This window comes from Tetrao urogallus (assembly GCF_951394365.1).
Source record: "Tetrao urogallus genome assembly, chromosome: 7".
Taxonomy (NCBI): Eukaryota; Metazoa; Chordata; class Aves; order Galliformes; family Phasianidae; genus Tetrao; species Tetrao urogallus.
Window position 1 is genome coordinate 13,933,431 of NC_136820.1, and position 22,750 is coordinate 13,956,180.

Here is a 22,750-nt window from a genome sequence, read left to right on the forward strand (position 1 = left end):
AAGACCTCAGAGTTTTGAATGTAACCTTGACTGTACTGGAATCCTACTGTTTTACATGTTGAATTTTCTAGGATTTATCTGTATTTACTCATGGTTGGTTTGTGTTTGATTATTTGGTAAGTGATTGAAATCTGTTCTTTGTATGTATGTATTCTTGAGCAAGTTGATAATTCGGGAGAGTCACTGTACTGGTGTACACCTGTGAGGTGATGGTTACATCATGCCATGCCTCAGCAATGTGCCAAATGGATTAGGATACTGGGGAGAGGATAAGAAACAAAAATATTACTAAATCAAGTTGTGGAAATCTGTACTCATGAGGTTTCTTATATATGCCTAACAATGTACCTGACTTCTCGTAACTTTCGCTGCTTTTGAAGGAAATTACATGAATTAATTGAGCTGCCTTCATTTAATCTAAGATGAAGGGTTTTGTCTACTTACTGGTAGAACTGATTCTATTTCTTTTCATTCCCTAGTGATAGCTGGTACCATGGGAATGTTCTGAAGTGTTTTTAATATTGCTTTTGTTGGGATGCATGGAAGAGAATAGTGGAATTTCTTGGGGATCAAGATCCATTGTTCTTTATGGGATTACCAGTGGTAGGATAAAGGCTTTTTTCGTAGAACAGAAACAGATGAACTGGTCTTATAGGACACTTCCCAGAGTGAATTAATGCAATGCTTGGGTTCATGCTGTCAGCAGTTGCATTTTGGTTAATTTTGTGTCTAACATGGGAATGTATAATTGAGAAAACAACTCTGATTTTTCAGTAGGAAGCAGCATCTTCTGGTTTGTTCGTATTCCTTTTGTTTCCATCCTGGTTGTCTTCGTTTCTTTGCCTTTATGAGGAGGAGGAATAAAAATCGATAGCAGAGTCTGCAGAGTCTGACAGTGGTGCTATATTTTCATTTTTTAAATCACAGGTGCTCTACCGATATGATTCGGCTGTATGTAGTTCTCTGAGTAATTCTTCAGCTCCAGCCTGCTTCTGACCATCTCCTTTTTTTCCTCTTGCACTAAATGAATACTAAACCAATATGCTGCACCAACATAATTACCCTCACAGCAGAAGGAGATTCCACATGATTATTTTCTCTTTCTACAACTTACTGAACAAATATGTGAAGGCAACAAAACATGGGTGTTAGTGGGAAGTCTGAGCTACTAATGTGACACTAATGTAACACAAATAGACTGAATGTTTGACTGCAGTGAATCTAATGTATAGTATTGACTCTCCTGAGGCCAAGCCATTACAGCTGTGTTCACCTATTGAAATAAGCTTTATGTCCTACTTTGCAAGAGAAGCTGAGTGCTATGGGTATAAAGCATTCAACTGAAATTCAGAAGACTCAGATTCCAACCTCTACAGAAAATTTATCTGATTGTTTTCTAGACATGTAATACATCAGCAAAAGGTATTACATCACGTATGATTGTCAGATACCTCCTTTTTCTTTCCTTGATCCATCTTTTGTAATTACATAGTTAAGGTATTGTCTCCTATATTGTCTGAACAATACCTTGTATGACACAAACTTAATGCCAGTCTCTAAGCGCTACTTTAATACACACAAGCCATTGTGAGAAATAATGGTAAAAATAAGCAAGAGGAGGAAAAATACTAATAAAAGGGAAGCACAGTAGTAAGACAGCTAGTATTATTTACCTTCACCAAAAACTTGTTGGGAAAGAAAGTCTTCTGTATTTTACATTTATAAATTTCTCGTTAACATCTGGAATTCTAAAAGGTATCCTCATTTAATGCCTAAGGTTTCACGTTTACTGAAGGCTAGAGCTGTTTTTTTTGTCTTGTTTTGTTTCTGGTTGTTTTTTTTTTCTTTTCCTTTTCATTTAGTTGTGTAAGCAGACGTTTGGTGCTTAACGCTCCAATGATATAGCTCTATCTTTTTTATTGTTAAGGAAATGAGTGCTTTAGTCGTGTGATGATGAGACTGATGCACAATGCCTGATCAGGACAAAAAGCTGAAGAGCACAGAAAAAGCAACAGACGAAAAACCTCATGGGATTTCTATGAGGTATAGTATCTGATGTCTTACTTTGTTTGAACTTCAGCAGAACCCGTGTGGAATTTGTACTGGCTGCCAAAGCAGAATGCTTTAATTTGAAATGCAGTATAAACATGACGACTGTTACTCTGGTCACAAAGTTTATTTACACCTCTGTTGACTTAAGGCATTCTGGAGAGGTTCTAAATTCTTTTCCATGCAAAATGAGGACAGTAGACAATTTTATTTTCTGTCAGTAGCACTGTTTATTGATTTTCTTTACTCTTAAGAAGTACTTTTATGTAACTATTAATATATATACTATGCTGTTGTGTTTTATTGTAGAGACTACTCTGACCTTAAAAGACTTCAGTCTCTCTTAAATGCTCCATCAAGCAAACAACAGGTATAATATATATATATTTATATAATAATAAATTATATAAAATAATTATATAATTATATAAATAATATTTATATAGTAATAGCTATTATTAAACATGCTGTATAACTGTATAATCACAAATACAGTTGACTAAGGTTTGTAGCACATGCTTGTGATATTGTTGTGTTCCATTATGATTAATTGTGTTAGTAAAATCTTGTGTAGTGTATGTGGTGTCCTTTTTTTTCCTTCCCCCTTGGCAATAATATAGCACCTCTGTGAGATAAATCCTACTCAGAAAAGTTGGAAGAATGAAGCTGAGCCAATTCCTGTCCTACTCTGCCATAATCTTTATTTAAACAGGAAAAAAAATTATTTATTATAATCTTGAACAGGTTGTATTCAGGTATTAACAGACATAGTCAAGTAGCCTTGTGAATTTATTTTCTTCAAAGCCCTTCCAAAATTTCTGTAGAAGATAGGATTAGAGATTTATTAGTTACAATATGTAATAAACTAACAAGTAATAAAGTAAGAGTAATAAAGTACAGAAAATTAAAAATCAGCATTTTAATCATAAGCAGTTTGTCTTCAGAGAATAATAATTCAGCTAAAACTCTTCTGGGCATAAATATTATAAGTGCTTGAAACTTTTAGGATATTGTAAAATCTTCACCTCAAATCATTTGATGGAGCTCGTGCTTACCATTTGAAGCAATGAAAACCAACATGTGAAGATGGGTGTGAGTCCTGGGAATATCAAAGCAATTTATTTCTTTCTATTCTGTAACAAGAATATCCCAAAGTAAGGGAACTGTCCACGGAATACAGGAGTTATTCATTTCCTTTCTTGGGTAGAGACATGGATTGCTTCTGAGCCGAAAGCTGAAACTTCAATTTCTAGGACCTAGAAGAAATATGGGGGCTGTGCACATAGATGATGTGTGTGTTGGAGATTCTCTTGTTACAAATTTAAAAAGGCTGCTTTCTTCACATTTCATATATCTCCGTGTGTTTGTTTTCCAACCTTGCTTTGCATCGGTTTTCTACCACTTCAGTATCATAGGATGTATGTGTTTGTATTTTACAATGGCAGTTATAGATCAAAGATTTAACAGCATCTATAGTTCAAGTGAAAAACAGAAAAGGTGATTTTGTGTGTTAGAATTTTTGTAAAATTTTTTGTCTCATCAGTGCCTCCTCTTTCCTCCTTAGCTTTCAGCTACACATTTTGAAAATGGTCAAATCAGCACAAGATCTCTGCAAAATGTCAGAAGTGATGGACAAAAACTCCGTTGTCAATGGCAAGAGTCAACTGAAGCTGTTGAGCTTGAAAACTTTAGGTAAAAGAAAGAGCCAGTATGATGACACTGTGTCATATTTCTGAACATCTTTTTGTGTCTTAGTCTTGTTGAGTTGTGGAAATCATTTATATTTTGTGTCTCTTACTTGTAGTTTCATGTCAACCTGCTGAGATGTTAATGATGCAATTCTATTTTTGCTAAACCTAAGTGTGAATATTTTTGCTTTGTAAGTTTGACATGTGCTTCTATTCAATAGAGGGAACTGTTGAAAGTTAATATATTCAATTTAAATAAAGTAATGGCTTGTTTGGAAAGCTTTTATTATACCGTTATGATAGATTCACATTATGCAAGTCAGACTGTTCTTCAAAATTATTACTGTCTGAAAACCTGAAATTATGTTATTCTATTGCAAGTGCTTGTATGACACTTCTTCATTTTTCTTATTGGCGTTAAGTTTTGACTTGTTAAAACATAACTACCAGCTCAGCATTTTCCTTTTTTTTTTTCTTTTTCTTTTCTGCCATTAGTGTGACCTACAAGAATGAGAGAAATTTTAGCCAACATCCCAAACACAAGCTGTTTCAAGACATTTTTACCGCTTTAGTTAAGAACAGGTTTAACTGCAGGTCAGTATATTAAACACATTCATTTCCAATGAGGAGAGATCACTCTTTCTTGCCTTAATCAATGAATGAACATGCATGGATAAGGCCTGGTATATATGTTTCATAAACAGATGTCTGTGTGGAAACTTGTAGCTTCATGTTTTTACATAATCTGAGTTATAATTTTAAAATGATGATTTTGGTATTAGCTTTGAAGTCAAAATGCTTGGGTGGCTGGGAGTGAAGAAGGAAGGATGGAGTATTTTGTTGAAATTTGAACGACCAAAGTTCTAACAACTGCTTGATAGTTTGTAATCTATAGTTTGTTTTTCTAAATAATTCCATTCTTATTTTGATTTTTTTTTCATTTGCATTTTATAGAAGAAGCTCTTTCTTAGGCTGCTCTTATTTGGATGAGCAGGAAAATTTTGCGAGATCTTCAAAAATGGAGGGGTGAAGAACGTTTGCTAAAAAGTACCTCAGAATTTCAGGATTTGTATTAATATTTACCACTGCTATATGCTGTATTTTCCCTTTTTGAATATCAGATACTTTTTATGAAGAATTCTCAGCGCAAAAATTTGAAGGAGGAATCCCAAAGCATTTAAATCTGCTGATATGTAACAAATAGATTTTACAGATGTACTCGAAAAATACCACAAAATTTGCACAGTTTGCTTGGACCCCATTGGCAGAATTAACTGAGGAACCATCTTATCTTTGATAATTTAAGTATGATTACAAAGGTGATTTAGTTGCCCTTTGTAAGTATTTTATCGTGGATGCGATGGTTTCTGGTGTTTGGAACTACTGCCACTGCAGTGGGTCAGAATTGTAGAATGGTCTGCATTACACACTTTTGCAGGTGTAACTATGTTGATTGGGATGCCAAAAAAAATCCAGCACACTTACTTACCAGCATCACTGTGTTGGCAGAAGTTAGAGATGGTTCTGTTGGCAAGAAAGCCGTGAAAGCTTAGCTTAAGTTATTTGGATATGAAGTTTAACAAAGCAGGCAGAAAAAAATCCTGCTGGCATATGGTGAGTATTACACTGAGTTCTCTAGTAACAGGAAATGTAAATGTAGCTATAGTAGAAGAGGCCTGCAAATGTCAACCAGGCTCAGAGAATTACTGTTTCTGCACAGAAATATGACAAATTATTTGCCATTGAAGATATTCACTGTCAAGAGTCAAAATGTTTTGAAAGAATAACTTTGAAGAACCACCAGTTAAAGTGAGCTGAGCTGAAAATAGTTTTCCAATCTGACATACTAACTTTTGCCTACCAGTATATTGTTGCTGCCCATGAAAATCATGCACTTTTCTTAAGTGGCTGAGTATGGAAGCATACTATTATTTTGGGCAGAATGTTGGTATAGAAGGAGTGAGATTTTGCTAGTATCTGTTTGCAAAACATTTTATTTTTATCAAAATATTTTTAGGCATTGGCATCTTTCCCAACTGCAAATGATAAATTAAGAACTGCCATATCACGTAGACTTCTGTTCCTTGGAATCTTGCCCAGATACAGATTCTGTCCTCTCAGTTAAAAACAACAAAAAAATCCCTGAAGATATCTGAATTTAGGTTTATTTTAGATGGGAAAATAGTGATATATACCTTCAACAGACAATGGAAATAGTTATTCTGTTACTGGTATTTATACAGGACTGCTGTCCCTAGATGCTTTGTGCTTTCTTCCAAGTCTTGGTCTTGAACTGTATACCGAAACAAAAAAAGAGGAAATTCTATTAGGAAGTATAATCCTGTATCGAGAATATTTAAATGTATCACTTTGTCACTATGTTGGAGAATTGCTCAGAATGGGATAGAATTCTATGGTGCTGTATATTCTTAAGTTGTTACAGGCCAATAATCTTATAGTCATTTGCTTCCTGTATCAAAATCTTTTGTATAACACTTATGTGTTTGTACTTGTTTATTGTATTTGCTTTATGCTTAGGACATTTGTTTTACAGGGAATGGGTTAATCAAGCTTCATCCATCCATTTTCTTAGAGTATTAATCTGCCTGAGATTATTAATAAGAGATCCACACTATCAGGTCTGTATGTCAAAGTATTTTTTTCTTGCATGAAAGGATACATTTACGCATCATACTTACGGTTCTGTTGTTAAATGTACATATAAATGTGTACATTCTTGTGAATGCATACTTATTACATATATGTGTGTATATACCTGTATTTCTATGTCTGAAGATCCAAGTGTGTTGCAAACAGGTTGCACATATGAACTCTTGCTGCTATTGGATAACTTGCTCAATTTCTGATATAAATTTTGTAGCTTCTCATGTTGCTAACCCTAATAAATAAGCTTTAAATTTCCATAACAGATGGACCATTGCCCAGAGCCCTAGACTACATATTTACTTTACCTCTCTATATAGATATGTAAAACTTTCATAATGTAGCAAGTGAAGAAAACTGAAAGCTGCCTATTTTTTCTAGCAGCCCAGTTCTCTGGGTTACAGACAGCTTTAAAATGTGTTTCTGACGATTATAGCCGTTATTCATACGACTAAACCCCTGACATCTGTTAGGATATTTGTTTTCATGTATTTCTTTTTAATGTGTACCAAAGATTATACTTACTGTTCTGATGTTAGAGCCTTTCAAATTTCATTTCTATAATTTATTTATTTACTTAAGTAATTCTAAACTCTGAAATTGCTAAGCATATCTAAAATCCATTGTCTTTGGTTGCTAGAATTACCATTTCTCAGCACTCGTGACAATCAGGGTACTTATGTTCAAGTGTCTCTTACTGCAGTGTTTTCTGTATTTTGATCCTTTTTTGTTCTTTTTTTTTTTTTTTTCTTTTCCTTTTAGGAAATCCTCTACAGCCTGGGTGGGATTGAAAATCTAGCTCAGGTAAAATTCCTCATGGAAATGTTGTCTACAAAGCTGTATGCTGCCTTATTATGAGTGGAATGAAATACACTGTAAAAAAGCAGTGTACATATGCTCTTGTTTTTTGGAAAGAAGTAAGTTGTATTCCTCTGTCTGCATATAACCAGTTGGTGTGCTTTTTCACTAGTTCATAAACGATCTGTCCTTATAACTTAGCAGTATTTAACCCAAGACTTTTCAATAGAAGGCTTAACAAAGGCCTCTTGAGCTAAGAATTACGGAAGTCAGCACAATTGATTCATTCAAAAGAAACCGTAGACTTTTGAAGGAAGAGGTTTATAAGCTCCCTGAAATTAAGCAAATGACTTCTCAAAGGTAAAAGCATAGCAATAAAATGGTTGAACAGATTGAAATTTGTGAACATTATCGCTAATCAACTGCTGCGTTGTTACTGCCTTATGTTAACATTGCTTTAGTTCTGAATTTTAATACTTGTTCTTCAATGAGTGGGAGCTGCCCATGTATCAGTGAAATCTTAAATATGCTTGAAACTGAGACTGATTGTTGAGAGTTTGCATTCATGAAAAATCAGAATTTGTACATTTTGTTTAAACAAATGTATCTTTCTGGAATGCAACTATCTTTCATTCTTATTTACTGTGCCACGTGTTTATTTCAAATAAGTAGTGGTGTGCTACAGCTCCTAGTTCAGACAGTCACCTGTCTGAAATGTTCTTGATGTTATGGGAGTCAAAGATTGTTTCTAATATAGTTTTCATTCAAGTAGTTTGATGATTTTTGGTGATATGGTTTCACTTAACTGTTTTCACTCTCAAGTGTTTTGAGGTATATTGGTAGAAAGCACCGATTAAATTATTGTTACCGATGATATTTTACATAGTATACTGCTACTGTAATTCTAGCCTCTCTGTACTATATGCTTGAAACCAATTTAGGTTACCTATACAGTTTTTTGGAGACTGCAAAATGCCACCTCATTAAGGATTTGTCCAATATTGAAGGATTGTAAATATTAAAAAAAAAAACAGTATGTAAAGACCAACATGTAAGTGATGCTGGGAATCTCATCATGATTTTGTGTGCTAACAGAAATTACATCCTTGTGATAATTTTCATTTCTCAGATGATTGTTTCACTCAGTAGCTATTAGAGAAATATAAAAAGGCAGACCATCGTTTCCCACCTGTTGGATTTGTTCAACCAGCCCCACAGCTCCTGCTGGTCACCATTGTGTATGTTGTGCAGAATCTGAACCTGTGGACTAGCTTTTCCAAACAGCAGCCAAAAAAATGCTTATGAAAAGTATGAGAATGGGAACATCAAGTGATAATTCAGTTCTACAGAAAACTTTTCAAGCTCACAGCTTGTAAAAAAGGAATTTTGGCCCTAGGAGTAATGTTTTTGTATTTGCTGCTCTGTAACGGATTTTCCACTGCTGGAAATTTTTCATTTGACTTAGAATTCTTCTATATTCTATACTTGTATACTTCTATATTCGATGCTATTCTGTACTTCTAATACCTCTTCTGTACTGTGACAAGTTTTACAGCTAAATATGAGTCCCATTGCGAACGTACGTTTTTATGAAACAGATGCGCCATCTACCGGCTGTTATCACGCCTAACGCCCTGGATCTGTGAATTAATTAATTAATTAATTTGTTTCCCTTCTTGTAGCATATGGAAACAGTAGCAAATGGCTATCTAGATTGTGGAGAAGAGAAACATAATGTAGACAAGTTGGTCAACATGACATGTAAGTGATTTTGCTAACATAAATAGTTAATAAAGCTTTATTAAGATAATAGTTAATAAAAGCATAATAAAGTGCTCTAATGATATTTTTCTGTGAGGTGAAAAAATGTTGAAAATACTTGAAATGCTTGAAATGCCTGTAATTAATATATTAGTAATATATTACTAGATTCATCGTAGGCATCATCATGAATGTATGAAGAGAACTGAAATTTTTGTGGAACAGCATGTCTTGTTTTGATGCATGTGTAATATGTCTTAAGAAATTAACTGCTGTAAGAAATAAAATAACAGAGTAAAATGAGCTAGTCATGATTCGAATAGCTTACTCTTCTTTTGTTATGAAATTAATAAAATGAAAAATACTAAGTGGTAAAAATCCAGAAATTGTGACTCCCTTTGTTCCATAGACATTCTTCAAAAGATTGCTGCTGTTAAAAATCAAAGAGAATGGGTTATAGCAAGTGGAGCACATAAAGTAAGTGCTTTATAAAATTATTTATCAAAACCAATTAGCTGCTTAACTAAATGACTTATCCACTTCAGACTTAGTTAACACTGAGCTCCTAATAATGCTAAGTTGGTAGAGCAAGATAATCTAAATTCTGTTTTCTTGGTATGAGTTAGCATAATATATGTATTTTTCTTGTATATGACATAATTGATCTAATGCATGGTTATTAGTTGTTCGAGGTAGTTGAATCCTAAATGTTTCAAATAAACCAATTCCAGTAATTGAGTGTACACTGTCCTGAACTACATACTATTATGACATAAATTGTTTTTAAATTTCTGCTGTGATTATTCACTTAGACAACACTGTGTGTTGGCAAGGTATTGGCCAACCTTGCTAGAGATTACAGCTAACATAAGGGTCAACACTTAATGTATTTTATTGCTGATTTCTAGCCAAACTCAGTAATGTTAGGGATAAAAATCAGTATAACTAGTGATTTGTGATTCTATTATGTTGCAGTTGGAGATTATGAATAGGTAATATTTTTAGAAGATCTAGACAAATATGATTTTTTTATTTGATATACATAATTAACAACATGTATATGAGGTCTTAAATTATGTACTGCATAATTTAAACACAGGCTTAAAAATAGCTTTTTACATCGGAAGGTCTTCATCTAGAGTTTTGAAGTGTTTTGCACAGGAACAGTTATTACAAAGTTACATTAAATTGGACAGACACTTGAACAGTCTTGAGAGATACATCCTTAAATATGAAACATCTTTGTTTGGCCTAAGTCTGTTTGTATTTGTATGTACCCGGAGCATATTTTAAAAGTCCCTGAAACTTTCATTGTATTCTTTAAGACACTTGTATCTTAATTCTCAAAATTTGTGACTTTTCAGTACATCATTATTATTTTGTTTGAGTCATAAAAGAAAAATGTGAAATTTATATTCATTTATCTTGTTCCATATTTTATTTTTTAGACCTTAGTAAATTTGTTATCTGCCAGAGACAGCAATGTGCTTCTGGGTGCTCTCCTTGCCCTGATTAGCTTAGCAGAAAGGTAGGCTCGACTTCACATGCTGTTCACAATAAGCATTTTATTGTTTTGTCTTGATGTAATATTAAAATTGCTGCTTGTGTGGAAGACTTCTTTAAAAAAAAAAAAAAGAAATCTTGTTCTGTACAAGTCTAGGAAGTATGTTTCATATTACGTTAAATTAGTAAGAAAGAGAAATTAAAACGACTTTACTAGCTTCTAAGTAGAAACCTCAGTCCTTGCATTAATTTACACTTCTCACTTGTGCGGAGAAGTTTGCAAGACTGGAGTCATGGGAATCCCTCTGTTGTCCCTGTGCAAGATTCTGTAATTCTTACTGATTTACACCTGTATAAAAATATTTTATATTAAACTCAGTAGAACAGTACTCCACAATAAACAAAACTAATACTCTTCAGTGTAGTAAATTATCATATGATTGTTTGAGTTGGATGGGACCCATAAAGTTCATGTAGTCCACTCCCCCTGCAATGAAGAGGGACGTCTTCAGCTATATCATAGTGCTCAGAACCTATGCATAAGGAACACATGCATCTATGTACATGTATCTTCTCTTTTCTAGTGACCATTTTAAATAAAGATGTTTGTTTTTTCTCTTTTTCTCCTGTTGTGAGCAGGAATAGCAGAAAGAAAAGGGGAAGATACAGCATCTTTCATTTGTAATAACTTAATTCTTAATGTATTCTGGACTTGTATAACAATTTATTTATATAACAAATGAAAAAAAAAAAAGAGGAAAATTGTAGAACTGAAAAGAGTAATACAATTCCTTGAGATCAGTGAAAAGTTAACTACTAACTTTTCTGTTTGCCCCCCCCCCAATGTATTTCATTCTATTTCTGTTTCAATTTATGGATTTTAAAAATATATATACATTTTAATAATTGAGATAATATTTCAGTCTTGATGTACCCCATTTGCTTGATTTCTAGCATGAAACAAATTAAATACATTTGCACCTTTACTTTTATGCATTCAGATGTTCACTTTTATGGTTTTTTTTCCTAAGAAAGTCAGAAACCATTGCAGTGACAGACTTGACATGACTTATCTGTGGCTCTAAGTATTTGTGATAGTATTAGATAAGATTGGAGGAAGAGATACTGGTCAAAAAAATGTATAAGGAATGAGAATAAAGAGCAATATGTTTTTGGTATACATTAATTTGATATAAATGCCAGGAATAATCAATTTCCAGTCCAGAATGTAGGGAGAAGATAAGTGAGCTCACTGTTGTTGAGAATTTGCTGGTGATATTACGCGAATACGATTTGCTTTCTAAAAGGTGAGAGTTCACTTATGGATTAATCATGTTGAAGTATTTTTGACTTTTTCTCATTTAGAGATATATTTGTTTACAGGAATTAGATAATGTGCCATATTAATATTCTCAGGGTGAAGTTCTGAAACCTATGTATTTTCTGTCAGCTACAGTACATGTTAAAATAGTTGATATAGCAATGTATTTTCTATTAATTCTGTTATAGACTCACTTTCTGATGATGTTCTACAGTGCAAATAAATTGTAATGTTACTATAAGGTGATAGAAAAATGTTTTGTTTTGTTTTTTTTTTTTTTAAATATATCTTCTCTTAACTGCTGAAACCTGAATGGTTAGATGGAAAGTATTGAACTTGTATACGTGTACTCATATACGTGAACTCGAATACATGGAGCTGCTGGAGTTTATGTCAGAGGCTGTGTGAGAACCCACATCACTCTAATAAAAAAATTGTTATGATCCTTAAACACGCTTTAAGCTCAACTGAGCTTGTTAGCTCTTAGTGACATATCTCTAGTAAGAAATAGAACGACTTTCAAAGCTGACATTTCACATATGTTATCCACATTTAAAATCAGAATTTTTTTAAAAAATTGTGTTTAATTACTTCACCTATGTAAATTATTTTGCATATGATTAGAAATAATGAAAATGCCAAAATCTTTTTACTTCATTTCTGCATTTGAAATTACATCGATCATATGTAAACCAAAGGGTTTTAAGAAAAATTGGAATTTGAATGTTGGCAGGATGCTGATGAATTTCATTGCTCATTACAAATAATTTTAAGTTCAGGTAGGGATTTTCATGTCTCATCAAACATGAATGCAACTTTTTGGTCTCAAGTGGAGATGGAAATCCCTAACCATAGTTGCTCTAGAAAATCCATCTTAATTACATTGAAATGAATGGAAATGCAGTAGGATTTTGTGAACATTTTATTCAAACCATACAGGTGAAGAATCCAGATTCGGGTTATTCAGTTTCCACTGATGAAGTTTACACTTGTACACATAATTTTCACAAATGCATTACTACTTGTTTTACTTGTAATGCCATTGGCAAGAAGTTTTCTTTAAACTCTTCTTCTTTTGTTTTTCAATATGTGGTCTATTTTGTTTTTTAAACATTTGCTGAATTTTCTCCTCTTTGCTGATATACAAATTAACAACGAATCTCTTACTGAATTTTTTAGGCTTACAGCAGAGTTGTTACGTCTTCTCTGTGCAGAGTCACAAGTCAAAGAACAAGTTAAAATTTATGAAGGAGTTCCAGTTTTGCTCAGTTTACTCCATTCTGATCATATCAAGCTTTTGTGGAGTGTAGTTTGGATTCTTGTGCAGGTTTGTGAAGACCCTGAGACTAGCGTGGAAATCCGGATTTGGGGTGGAATCAAGCAGCTACTTCATGTATTACAGGGGTAGGTTTCCTTTCCTGAGCATTTTGCCAATTACGTGAGAATGTGCCATCTTTTAAGATACATTTGACCACTCTCATTTTATCTGGTAGCATTGCATCTAATAGTCTTGCTCAGTTGTGTCTGATGTCTATAGAAATAAAAAAGCAATTTTAAATATAATGAAAAATCTGGATTTTTTTTTAAGCTATGCATATTTTATTGGTCTCTTACAGTGTTTTTCATGTTTTTAATTTTAATTTTTTTTTTAATTATTTTTTTCAGTGATAGAAATCTTGTTTCTGATCGCTCTTCAGTTGGAAGTTTATCTAGTGCAAATGCAGCAGGGAGAATTCAACATCTTCATTTGTCAGACGATTTGAGTCTTGATGAGATACAAGAAAATACTTTCTCCCTTCAGGCAGGTTGGTTTACAAGGCATAGTTCTCTCTTCTGTGTTCACTTACACCTTGTGCAAAGGGTTTCAAACTGTTTCAAAATTGAAATTATAAACATTTATACCTGCTAGTATTTGTACTCCCACCTGACACAGCAGCACCACATCAGCTCTGTTTTTTTCTAAGTGTGCAATATCAGCACGTATTTTTAAACACCGCTTTTGGTTTTTTTTTTCTAAGAAAGGAACAAAGGGTATAATGTCAAGCACACAGAAGTCATATATGTTTATATATATGTTCATAAACATCTCTTATTTTTTTATTTATTTGTTTTAAGCCTGAGATTCGTTTTATTTCATCATATTGCTCCCTCTGTTGAAAATTACTGTAGTATGTTGGTAATGAATTGATTATAGCGGAACAATTTCAGAGTGATATTTGAAGAAGTGAGGAACTGTTTACTGACTGAAACCCTCATGTATCATCCACCCTCTGCTCCTTGAGGGATGCAGTGTTAGAAGAGCTGGGCATGAAGATGATTCTGGGAAAAAAAGGAGGAAATAGAGTGAAAGTGGTTTTTTTTTTTTTTTAATAATCTCTGTTTCTCCCTATCTAAATCTAACTGGTGAGTCATTAAATTAATTTTCTCCAAATAATTGATTCTATTTTGCTTGTGATGATGTGATAATAACCGGTAAGCAATTTCCCAGTATCTTCACCCATGAGCTTTTCTGTCCTATTTTCTCTCTCTCTTCTGTTGAGAAGGAGGAGTGAATGAGTGGTAGGATGAGCACTGAGCCCTTACCTGCTATGCCATCTGAATATCTTTATGAATCTGGCCCTAAATATTACATCTGAATTTTTGTTCTAGCTTGTTGTGCTGCAATTACTGAACTGGTGCTCAATGATACTAACGCTTACCAAGTAGTACAGGTAGGAAGACTTCATTCAGTTAAGTAAGACATTATAGTTTAGGATTTAATTTAATTAACAAGGAGAATATGTTTTAATGTGATTGGACAATATTGCTCTATATAACTTTCATATACATTTTTCTATAATAGTATATTTTTTTCATACATTTATTAACACACAAATATACACAAAGATATCAACATATGTATCTAGATGTTTAAAATAATAATAGATAACTTTTGTTATCGATTATTTTGGTTGACATCTCCTGACATGATTTTGCTGCAATTTTGCTGCAGACCAGTAAGTGTCATCATGGAATTATCTGAGAAATACAAACTCTTAGTTCCCAGCTGTGCAGCCGAGTGTTGTGTTCTTTCACAGAAAAATTTCCATTTTCCTCAGAGTTTCTGAAAACACCAGACTTCCTGGCACTCCATCCCCAGGGGGGTGCTTCTGAACAGCATTTTAGAATGTAACATTTTAATCAGTTCAGGCTTCTGAAAATCGTTCTTTAAATCTCTGGTACGCATTGCATGCGTTGCCAAAGACAAAAATATTTAGAACAGTAATTCCAGCTATAATCCATCACCTACATATTAGCTTAAAATCCAGATAGAGATATTCCTAAAGGAAATGAGAGAACAGGGAGTCTTGAATATTTTAGATATATGTCAAAAATATTGTTCAGGCAGAATGGAATGGAAGTAAGTCTAGAAAAAATTATCTATATATTTAAAGCATCACAATTGTTATTAAACCATAAAATTCCATTAACTTTAAAGCTTCACGTGTTTTAGGCTAGTCTGGTTTCATCAAAATAAAAAACTCTCTTATTTAAAGTCGCTACACTTTGAAAACATTGCGACTCTTGTGAATCCTACTGAAGACTCACTCAAGCTATCTTGTCTGGTGTCTCTCCAGCTTATGATACTGCTTCATTGTATGTTTGTAAGCTGTTTTATAGTGTCTGTTTAAGTGTTAGGGCAGTTCATTCTTACATAAGTAAGAAATGAAGTAAACTTCATTTAAGTTATTTCAGGTTGTAAATCCAGTATGGACTAGGAGACTGAGATTTTGCAAGTCAGTATTAGGTTCTGATTTATCTGAAGAAACAAGGTTTTTCATTCATGGTCTCTGTGCAAAGGAATGCTATTGATGTTCACCTTTCTCTGTTTCCAGGCAAATGGAGTGTATATAATAGCAAAACTGGTTTTACCAGACAAAGAAAAGAATGCTGAAAAAGCTTATTTATTACAGGTAACTTCTTTTAGTATAACTACATGTTGAAATTCCAAAACAGTCCCTAAGATTTTTTTTTATTATTTTGTTGTTGTTTAAAAGTTTATTCTAGAATGCAGTAGACATCTTGCTTGTAGAGAAAATAGGACAAAATCAGTAATAACAAGTAGTCCAAGAAGTAAAAACTCAATTGTAATTCAGTTTATGGTACTTTATTCTGATCTACTTTGTTTCTTGCACTTTATATAGTGTGAAGGGAAATGAATATTTTTCCTTTGATAATCTCTCCCCTACTTCTTATGCTTCTCAGCATTAGATCCTTTTCTTGTGTGCTTTGGTCTTCATTGGTGTTCAGTGAAGTCTTGATGTTGTACTAATATCTGCTTCTTTCTGGAGCACCCTACTGGAGCTGTTAAATACAGGAAAACTTCACATAAAATAGAGCAAATTTAAATGTAGAATAAATAAATAGCAACTAAGTGTAGAATGATTCTTGTTTTTGAAAGAGATTAATTCTCAGTTAGAGGGCATTTCCTTACTTCCACTGTTTCAGATGCCAATACCTTATTTCCATTTGATTTACTTCACAGTCATCTTTCTTTAGTGAGCCATATTGTATAGCAAGTAAAGTAAATGATTCTTGATGCAGAGAATTCAAGATGCATTATATAAAAGTGTATGTATTAACTACCTGTCAGTGGATGTTTTACAAACAAACTTTCTTCAGTAGAGATAATTTAGAAACTTTTCTCCATTTTTTTTTCTTTTGTTCCCCCTAAATAATCTTGTCTACTTTTAAAGAATAGAATGTACTTAAGAAACTGTTTTTACTCTTTTCATTATCATGCTAACAATGTAATCTACCTAGAAATTCAAGGAAAGAGGTTATTGAACTGTTGGGAATCCCTGATGTTTATCGTTGTCTTTTTTATTTATGTATAGATTTGTCATTAAGTTTAGCTTTTCCTACTGTAGTGCTATGCTTTCAGAGCCCTGAGATTTCTCTTCAGTATGGAAAGAAATAGACATATCTTCAGAAGGTAAACTAATAAAATGTTTTGTGAAACTCCTTTACAATAGCTTTCAGAAGGTATCATTGCAATCAGAATGTTTTTAAATGCCAGTTATTTTCAGCAAAAATAATAAGTTGCAGGCAACTTCTGTCCAGTCTGCAGACACAGATAGATTTTGCTGCTTTGTATTAGTGCCAGCCTACAAGATGTACACATTCATTGTGGGGACTTCTATTGCTATGCATGCCAGAGAACCTAGCTCTGTAGGGCCTCTTTCTTCCCCTGTGAAGCAAGGTTTAAAATATGAAGAGGACATTTAAAACTGTTACAGATAAACCATACTTCCATCTGAAGATTATCAGATATAATCAACAGCCCTGGATAGTAACAACTGGCAAAATTATATTTTTTTGCTGCTCAACCCTCCAGTCTTTCACATGGGAAGGATTTTACATCAAGACAGTTTACTTAACAGTGTTAAAAAAAGACTTGGATCAATAAGTGGAAAATAATTACATCAATTAGCCATTTTTTCAAATTAGCTGACAGTTTCACCAGGTAGATTACAAAGGCTGTGTAAAATCTTTTGGGATTAGGGAAGTACTTGTACTGCTTATGACAATTACCTGGCAGCAGTGTTTTTGAATGATTTTATTCTATATTATATATTCCTTGAATTCTAAATAAAACATGTATCTCATTTTTACTTTTAAAAAAAAATGATTTTGTACTGAAAAAGGATCTCAGTTTGCAATCAGTATTGATGGTTGGTGTCAAGTTTTTAAAGTGATAAATCTGTCTGCTTGTTTATGGGTTTTTTTTTTTTCCAACCCCAAATGACTTACTTTTCCATATTTTCACTTCTGTCAGAACATTAAAAAGAAACTGATCTCCAGTTAAGCATATCAGTAATCAAAATACTGTGTTGTATCTTCTAGCTTACACACCTTTCTTTTCATATTTTAGACTAGATTTCCTGGGACAAAAATTCTAAGATGCATATTGTGATTCTTTAAATGCAGAAAAATTTTAAACCTATCAAAGGTAGAAGGAGCTCAGATAAGTCAGCTATGAGCATAGTGTAAAATACTACAAGAAAAAAATACAAAAGCAAATGGAAGTTTGGAAAGTTCATTGAGGCTTATAGTGTTCAGAGAACTGGCATTTATAGCAATATCCAATCCATGGAGGCTGAAGTCTAGCTTTTGAAAGATTCTTCAGTTAGTATATATGTGTGTTGTGTTAAAATAGTTAATATCTGAATACATCATTCAGGAATAAGTGTGTTATTTAGAAGATTTTGAAGTAGGAAGTAATAATAAACACTTGCTGTAGATTAATAGCTATTGTGAACGTTTTCTGAGACACATAAAGATGTTAAATTTTTGTAGACTTTTTCCTCCTGACTTGTTTGAAATCTTCATTGATATTGGACATTATGTGCGTGATATTAGTACTTATGAAGAGCTGGTGTCAAAACTGAATTTATTAAAGGTAAGTAAAGAGCTTTGTAGCTTTAAGAAACTGTATTCTTTGCATATTCTTAGCATAAGAAAGACTTGAAATATTTTATGCTTACGTGTTTGTCATTTAATGTATAATCAGGAAGATGAATTGAAGCAAATTGCTGAAAGTATTGAGAGCGTCAACCAGAATAAAGCACCTGCAAAACATATAGGCAATTATGCAATTTTAGAACACCTTGGCAGTGGAGCTTTTGGAAATGTATATAAGGTAAGCTTCCCTTTTGGTTCTAGTGTAGAGGTTGGAGAGGAGCCTTCATGATGAGGGTCTGATACCTGTTTTAAGCATAAATTTCCTTTGAATTTCAGTAGGAGAGCGTAGTTTCCAGAAGGCTGTTATCCCTCTGAGCTTGTTGTTAACAGATGTCCATTTTTTTTTTAGTGTTTGCTGTGATCATGTTTGTCCCTCTTGTATTTATAGGATTGATCGGTATATTTCCTAGATTTACTAGTTTTACTTTGTATTGATTTCTCACTACAAAGATTGTGTCTGTCTTCTGCTGTGTCTGAAACTGAGTTCAAGCATGTTTTATTTCAGAAAAAAGCATTTGGTACTGGTAGCATTTCTTTAGACATGATGACGAGTTCACCAGTTTACTCCTAACCTGCATTGTAAAGCTCTTTTGAGTGCTCCAGTTCTTTTGACTAATTGCATTATATACAGAAAAGACTATGATTGCAATATTTGTGAGATGGTTTTGCACTCAGATAACTGATATGATAGCTATAATAATATCCTATCTGTTCCCATCCTGTACCAACTTTACAAAGGTGTTATCTTTTTTGTAGGTTAGAAAACATAATGGGCAACATCTTCTGGCAATGAAAGAAGTCAATTTACACAATCCAGCATTAGGAAAGGACAAAAAAGACAGAGATAGCAGAGCACAGAACATTGTCTCTGAGTTAACCATCATCAAAGAGCAGGTGGGTCTCATGAACTCTAGATTCAGGTACTGGCATTCTGTTAACATTATCCTTCTCTTGCAGAAGGGCCTCCACCTACTGTTACTGTTTTCATCTGTTCAGTACAATGTTGCTACTTTTTACCTAAATGTTGTCAATATTCCAAAAATTCTTTCCGCGCCATTAGCAGAAGTGCAAGATGTTTGATACAAATAATTCTTCTGCTGTTGGAAGCGCATGAAATTTTATCAGGAATACTGTAAACAATTTTTTGGATTTAAAAGATAGCTGTTTTCTGTAATTGTAAATAAATATTAAAAGAAACTCACAACAACATAGACAAATCATTAATGTTTTTTAACTATGAAAGAAAATACTTTGGTGCAGGTGTAATTGCCTTTAAACTTCCTTTACTGTTCCAGTTGCTAACAAGAGTGTTGGTATGACTCTTGAGTAATTATACATACATACATACATACATACATACATACATACATATATATATATATAAACTTTATTATATATATATAGTATTATATTTATTATATATATGTATAATATAGTACATGTATAATATAATATATAAAATTATATATATATAATAAAAGTTATTATTATAATTATTATTTTTTACAAAAACATGTTTGGGGATGGCTGTGAATGTCTGCTGCACTGCAGTTTGTAAGCAAGTTTTTGGAATCCTTGTGGGATTCATTCTTCCATTATGTAGTTAAGCATTATAAATGCCATTCCATCAGTCTAACTATTCTAAACAACTGAATTTCTTTCCTCATTGTAGCTTTATCACCCAAATGTTGTACGTTATTACAGAACCTTCTTGGAAAGTAAGTATAAATGTAAATAATTACTGTATTGTACATGATGAAGTAGAAATATACAATAGGAGTATTTACCTTTTGGAAGGAGTGTATCAAATTTGAGCAGTAAGGTCCCTTCCAGTCCCTACAGCTCTGTGATTCTACACTTTGGACAGGCTTATAGTTCTTTAAAATTGAAAAAGGATGAGACATAATAATTATGTTTATCTATTAGTCAAACAAAAGAGTAAACATGTAGAAAGTGTCTATCCTAGAGCTAAAGATCCCAAATTTACAGTTGGAATATTAAGTAGGGTGAAAAGGTTTGGTGACTAGTGGAATGAATAGTAGCATGGCTTAGCCATATTGTCTCCTTTTTCTTTCTAAGGAGTTGTCTACCTACACCTGCCCACTGAGTGATTATTACTGAGTGATTAACAAGCATGAAGTTCCTTATATTTACTGTGATATAAATGCTTCAGTTCTTGCAGTGCAGTGCAGGAGAGAGGGACTGCACTCAGAGCTCTACTAGTGCTGTAGCTAGAAAAATGACTTCTCTGAAGGGATGGTGAGGCATTGGAACAGGCTGCCAGGGAGGTGACGGAGCTACCATCCCTGAAGGTTTTTGAGAAATGTGTAGATGTGGCACATGGTTGGTGGGGATGGGTTGACGATCAGATTATGATTTCAGAGGCATTTTCCAACCTTAATCATTCTGTGATTTTATGAAAAATTGGAAAAACATGGAATAGAACTATAATGTACAAAAAACTTAAAAATCAAAAAAGACAGCTTTAAAAATATATTTTAGCCTCAAATACTCCATTATCAAATGCCTTCTGTATAAATGTATTTTTTTAATTGAAGTTTCTTTTGTGTAGATGACAGACTGTACATAGTCATGGAACTCATAGATGGGGTGCCATTGGGAGAGCACTTTCACTCTTTGAAGGAAAAGCAACAAAAATTTACAGAAGAAAGAATATGGAATATATTTATCCAAGTAAGTAAGAGGCACACATTTTTTTTTCACCAGGACATGTCTACCTGTGGTTACTAATTCCATTTATGTTTGTTAGGCTAATAATAAAAAAAAATAATACTTATATCAAACACTAATACCTGATATTAATGTGATTTGATGTGATTTCACTTAGATTGTCATTATGAATCTTTGTTTAAGGCTCTTTTTGTTTCTTTGCAAGCTTTGCCTAGCTCTTCGTTATTTACATAAAGAGAAGAGGATTGTTCATCGAGATCTCACTCCAAACAACATCATGCTGGGGGATAAAGACAAAGTTAAAATTAGTAAGTAGAACTGCTTTACTTCAAGAGAATTTCCCTTGATGAAAGTGAGTAGAATTTCTTTACTGAAACTCACAGAAGGTTTCAGATTCTGAGGCACTGGCCACCATAGTTGGAAGCTAGTAAATTATAGTGTTATAATACTGTTTTGTGAAATATTTTCTATTATTTCTATTTCTATTATTTCTATTATTATACACAGCTTTTGTGACCATGTGATCATTGCCTCTAGATGTTATCAGCCATGTTTTTTCGCAGCTGTGATATCAAATATGACCAAGGAGATGATTTAGTCCTAAAAAAACCCCCAACCTAATAGTTACATATGTCAAGATAACTAGATTATATAGCCAGTGCTAATGAGCATGCAGAGTAAAATGACCATCTGTTCTATTCCACTCTCACCATACGACTGTTAGTATCCATCAATTGTTCTGTGATCAGCTGCAGTGAGATTCTATTTCTGAGGCTATAGTAATGAATATTCTTGTGTATTTCTATAATCTCTGTGCTGTGGAGAAAGTGACTCAGAGATGTGTAGGATTTGAAAGCTGTAGGTGTGTGAGCAGTGCTCTGCTGTATGTCAAAATTTTACTCTTTGAATGAATTAATACAACTAGGAATTTACATCCAGAATGACAGATGATTGAGATACTGTGGATTTTAATGTTCTCAAAGAATTCCTGCATGATTTTTTAATGCTTATGACACAGAACCAAGTAAACAATTTGAATTTTGCAGAGTTGCTATGAGAATTCTTGACTCAAAAATTAATTTATCTCCTTTAAAATAATGGAGAACAGTAGATCTATGCACGCACAACCACAAAACTATGATTAATGATCTATAATAAGCAAATCTATTTAGCAGCTGTTATTTTGTAGTATTTATACCTGATGAGTTACATATTTAAATTCATTCGTGATTAATTTGTATTGCTTCAAAGCTCTGAATCTTATAGCTTTGAAATAAGGTAATTTAATGCAACATTTCTCCCTGAATGATAAATATAAATAATCAAAATATTATATTAAAGTAAAATACTATGTCGTTGTATCTTATACCAAGACACTGCCACCGAGGGGCACTCTTGTATTAGTTTAACACCTTTGCCAAGGTCTAGCCTGAACAAACTATATAAAAGCATAAATATATTTTTAAATTTAAGCCCAAAATTAACTTTGAAAAACTATACAGCTAGAAAAGATTTACAGATATTGTAAAAAGGGGAAAAACTGAAACTTACTTTCTACAGTGATTGGTTCAAAACTGTTATGCAATATTTAAATAACCATTTTATTCATACTTTAATTAGTAACAGTTTTTATTGAATTTTCAGTGGGAGCTGAAATCCTTTTATCTGTTTCTTCTGGTACTTTCTGTTACTTACTGGTACTTCTTGCTTTATTGCCATAATGAAAATTTAAAAAATTTCCTTTCCACTAATAGCAAATATATACAATATG

The 22,750-nt window shown here is 33.1% G+C and overlaps 1 protein-coding gene across 1 annotated transcript in view; it reads left to right on the forward strand.

The window, feature by feature from the left end:
- Positions 1-1,969: 1,969 nt before the first annotated feature.
- NEK10 (NIMA related kinase 10) overlaps positions 1,970-22,750 on the forward strand; it is a gene marked incomplete at both ends in the record, with an annotated part of 74,831 nt that continues 54,050 nt past the window's right edge. The window contains 21 exons of the mRNA XM_079538585.1: positions 1,970-2,043; positions 2,359-2,419; positions 3,614-3,741; positions 4,233-4,331; positions 6,292-6,376; positions 7,164-7,205; positions 8,882-8,960; positions 9,370-9,437; positions 10,409-10,488; positions 11,684-11,770; positions 12,964-13,188; positions 13,450-13,589; positions 14,434-14,495; positions 15,660-15,737; positions 16,695-16,759; positions 18,124-18,226; positions 18,338-18,466; positions 19,045-19,182; positions 19,961-20,006; positions 20,861-20,982; positions 21,185-21,287. Coding sequence (XP_079394711.1) covers positions 1,970-2,043; positions 2,359-2,419; positions 3,614-3,741; positions 4,233-4,331; positions 6,292-6,376; positions 7,164-7,205; positions 8,882-8,960; positions 9,370-9,437; positions 10,409-10,488; positions 11,684-11,770; positions 12,964-13,188; positions 13,450-13,589; positions 14,434-14,495; positions 15,660-15,737; positions 16,695-16,759; positions 18,124-18,226; positions 18,338-18,466; positions 19,045-19,182; positions 19,961-20,006; positions 20,861-20,982; positions 21,185-21,287 — 2,014 coding nt within the window. The remainder of the gene's footprint in view (positions 2,044-2,358; positions 2,420-3,613; positions 3,742-4,232; positions 4,332-6,291; positions 6,377-7,163; positions 7,206-8,881; positions 8,961-9,369; positions 9,438-10,408; positions 10,489-11,683; positions 11,771-12,963; positions 13,189-13,449; positions 13,590-14,433; positions 14,496-15,659; positions 15,738-16,694; positions 16,760-18,123; positions 18,227-18,337; positions 18,467-19,044; positions 19,183-19,960; positions 20,007-20,860; positions 20,983-21,184; positions 21,288-22,750) is intronic.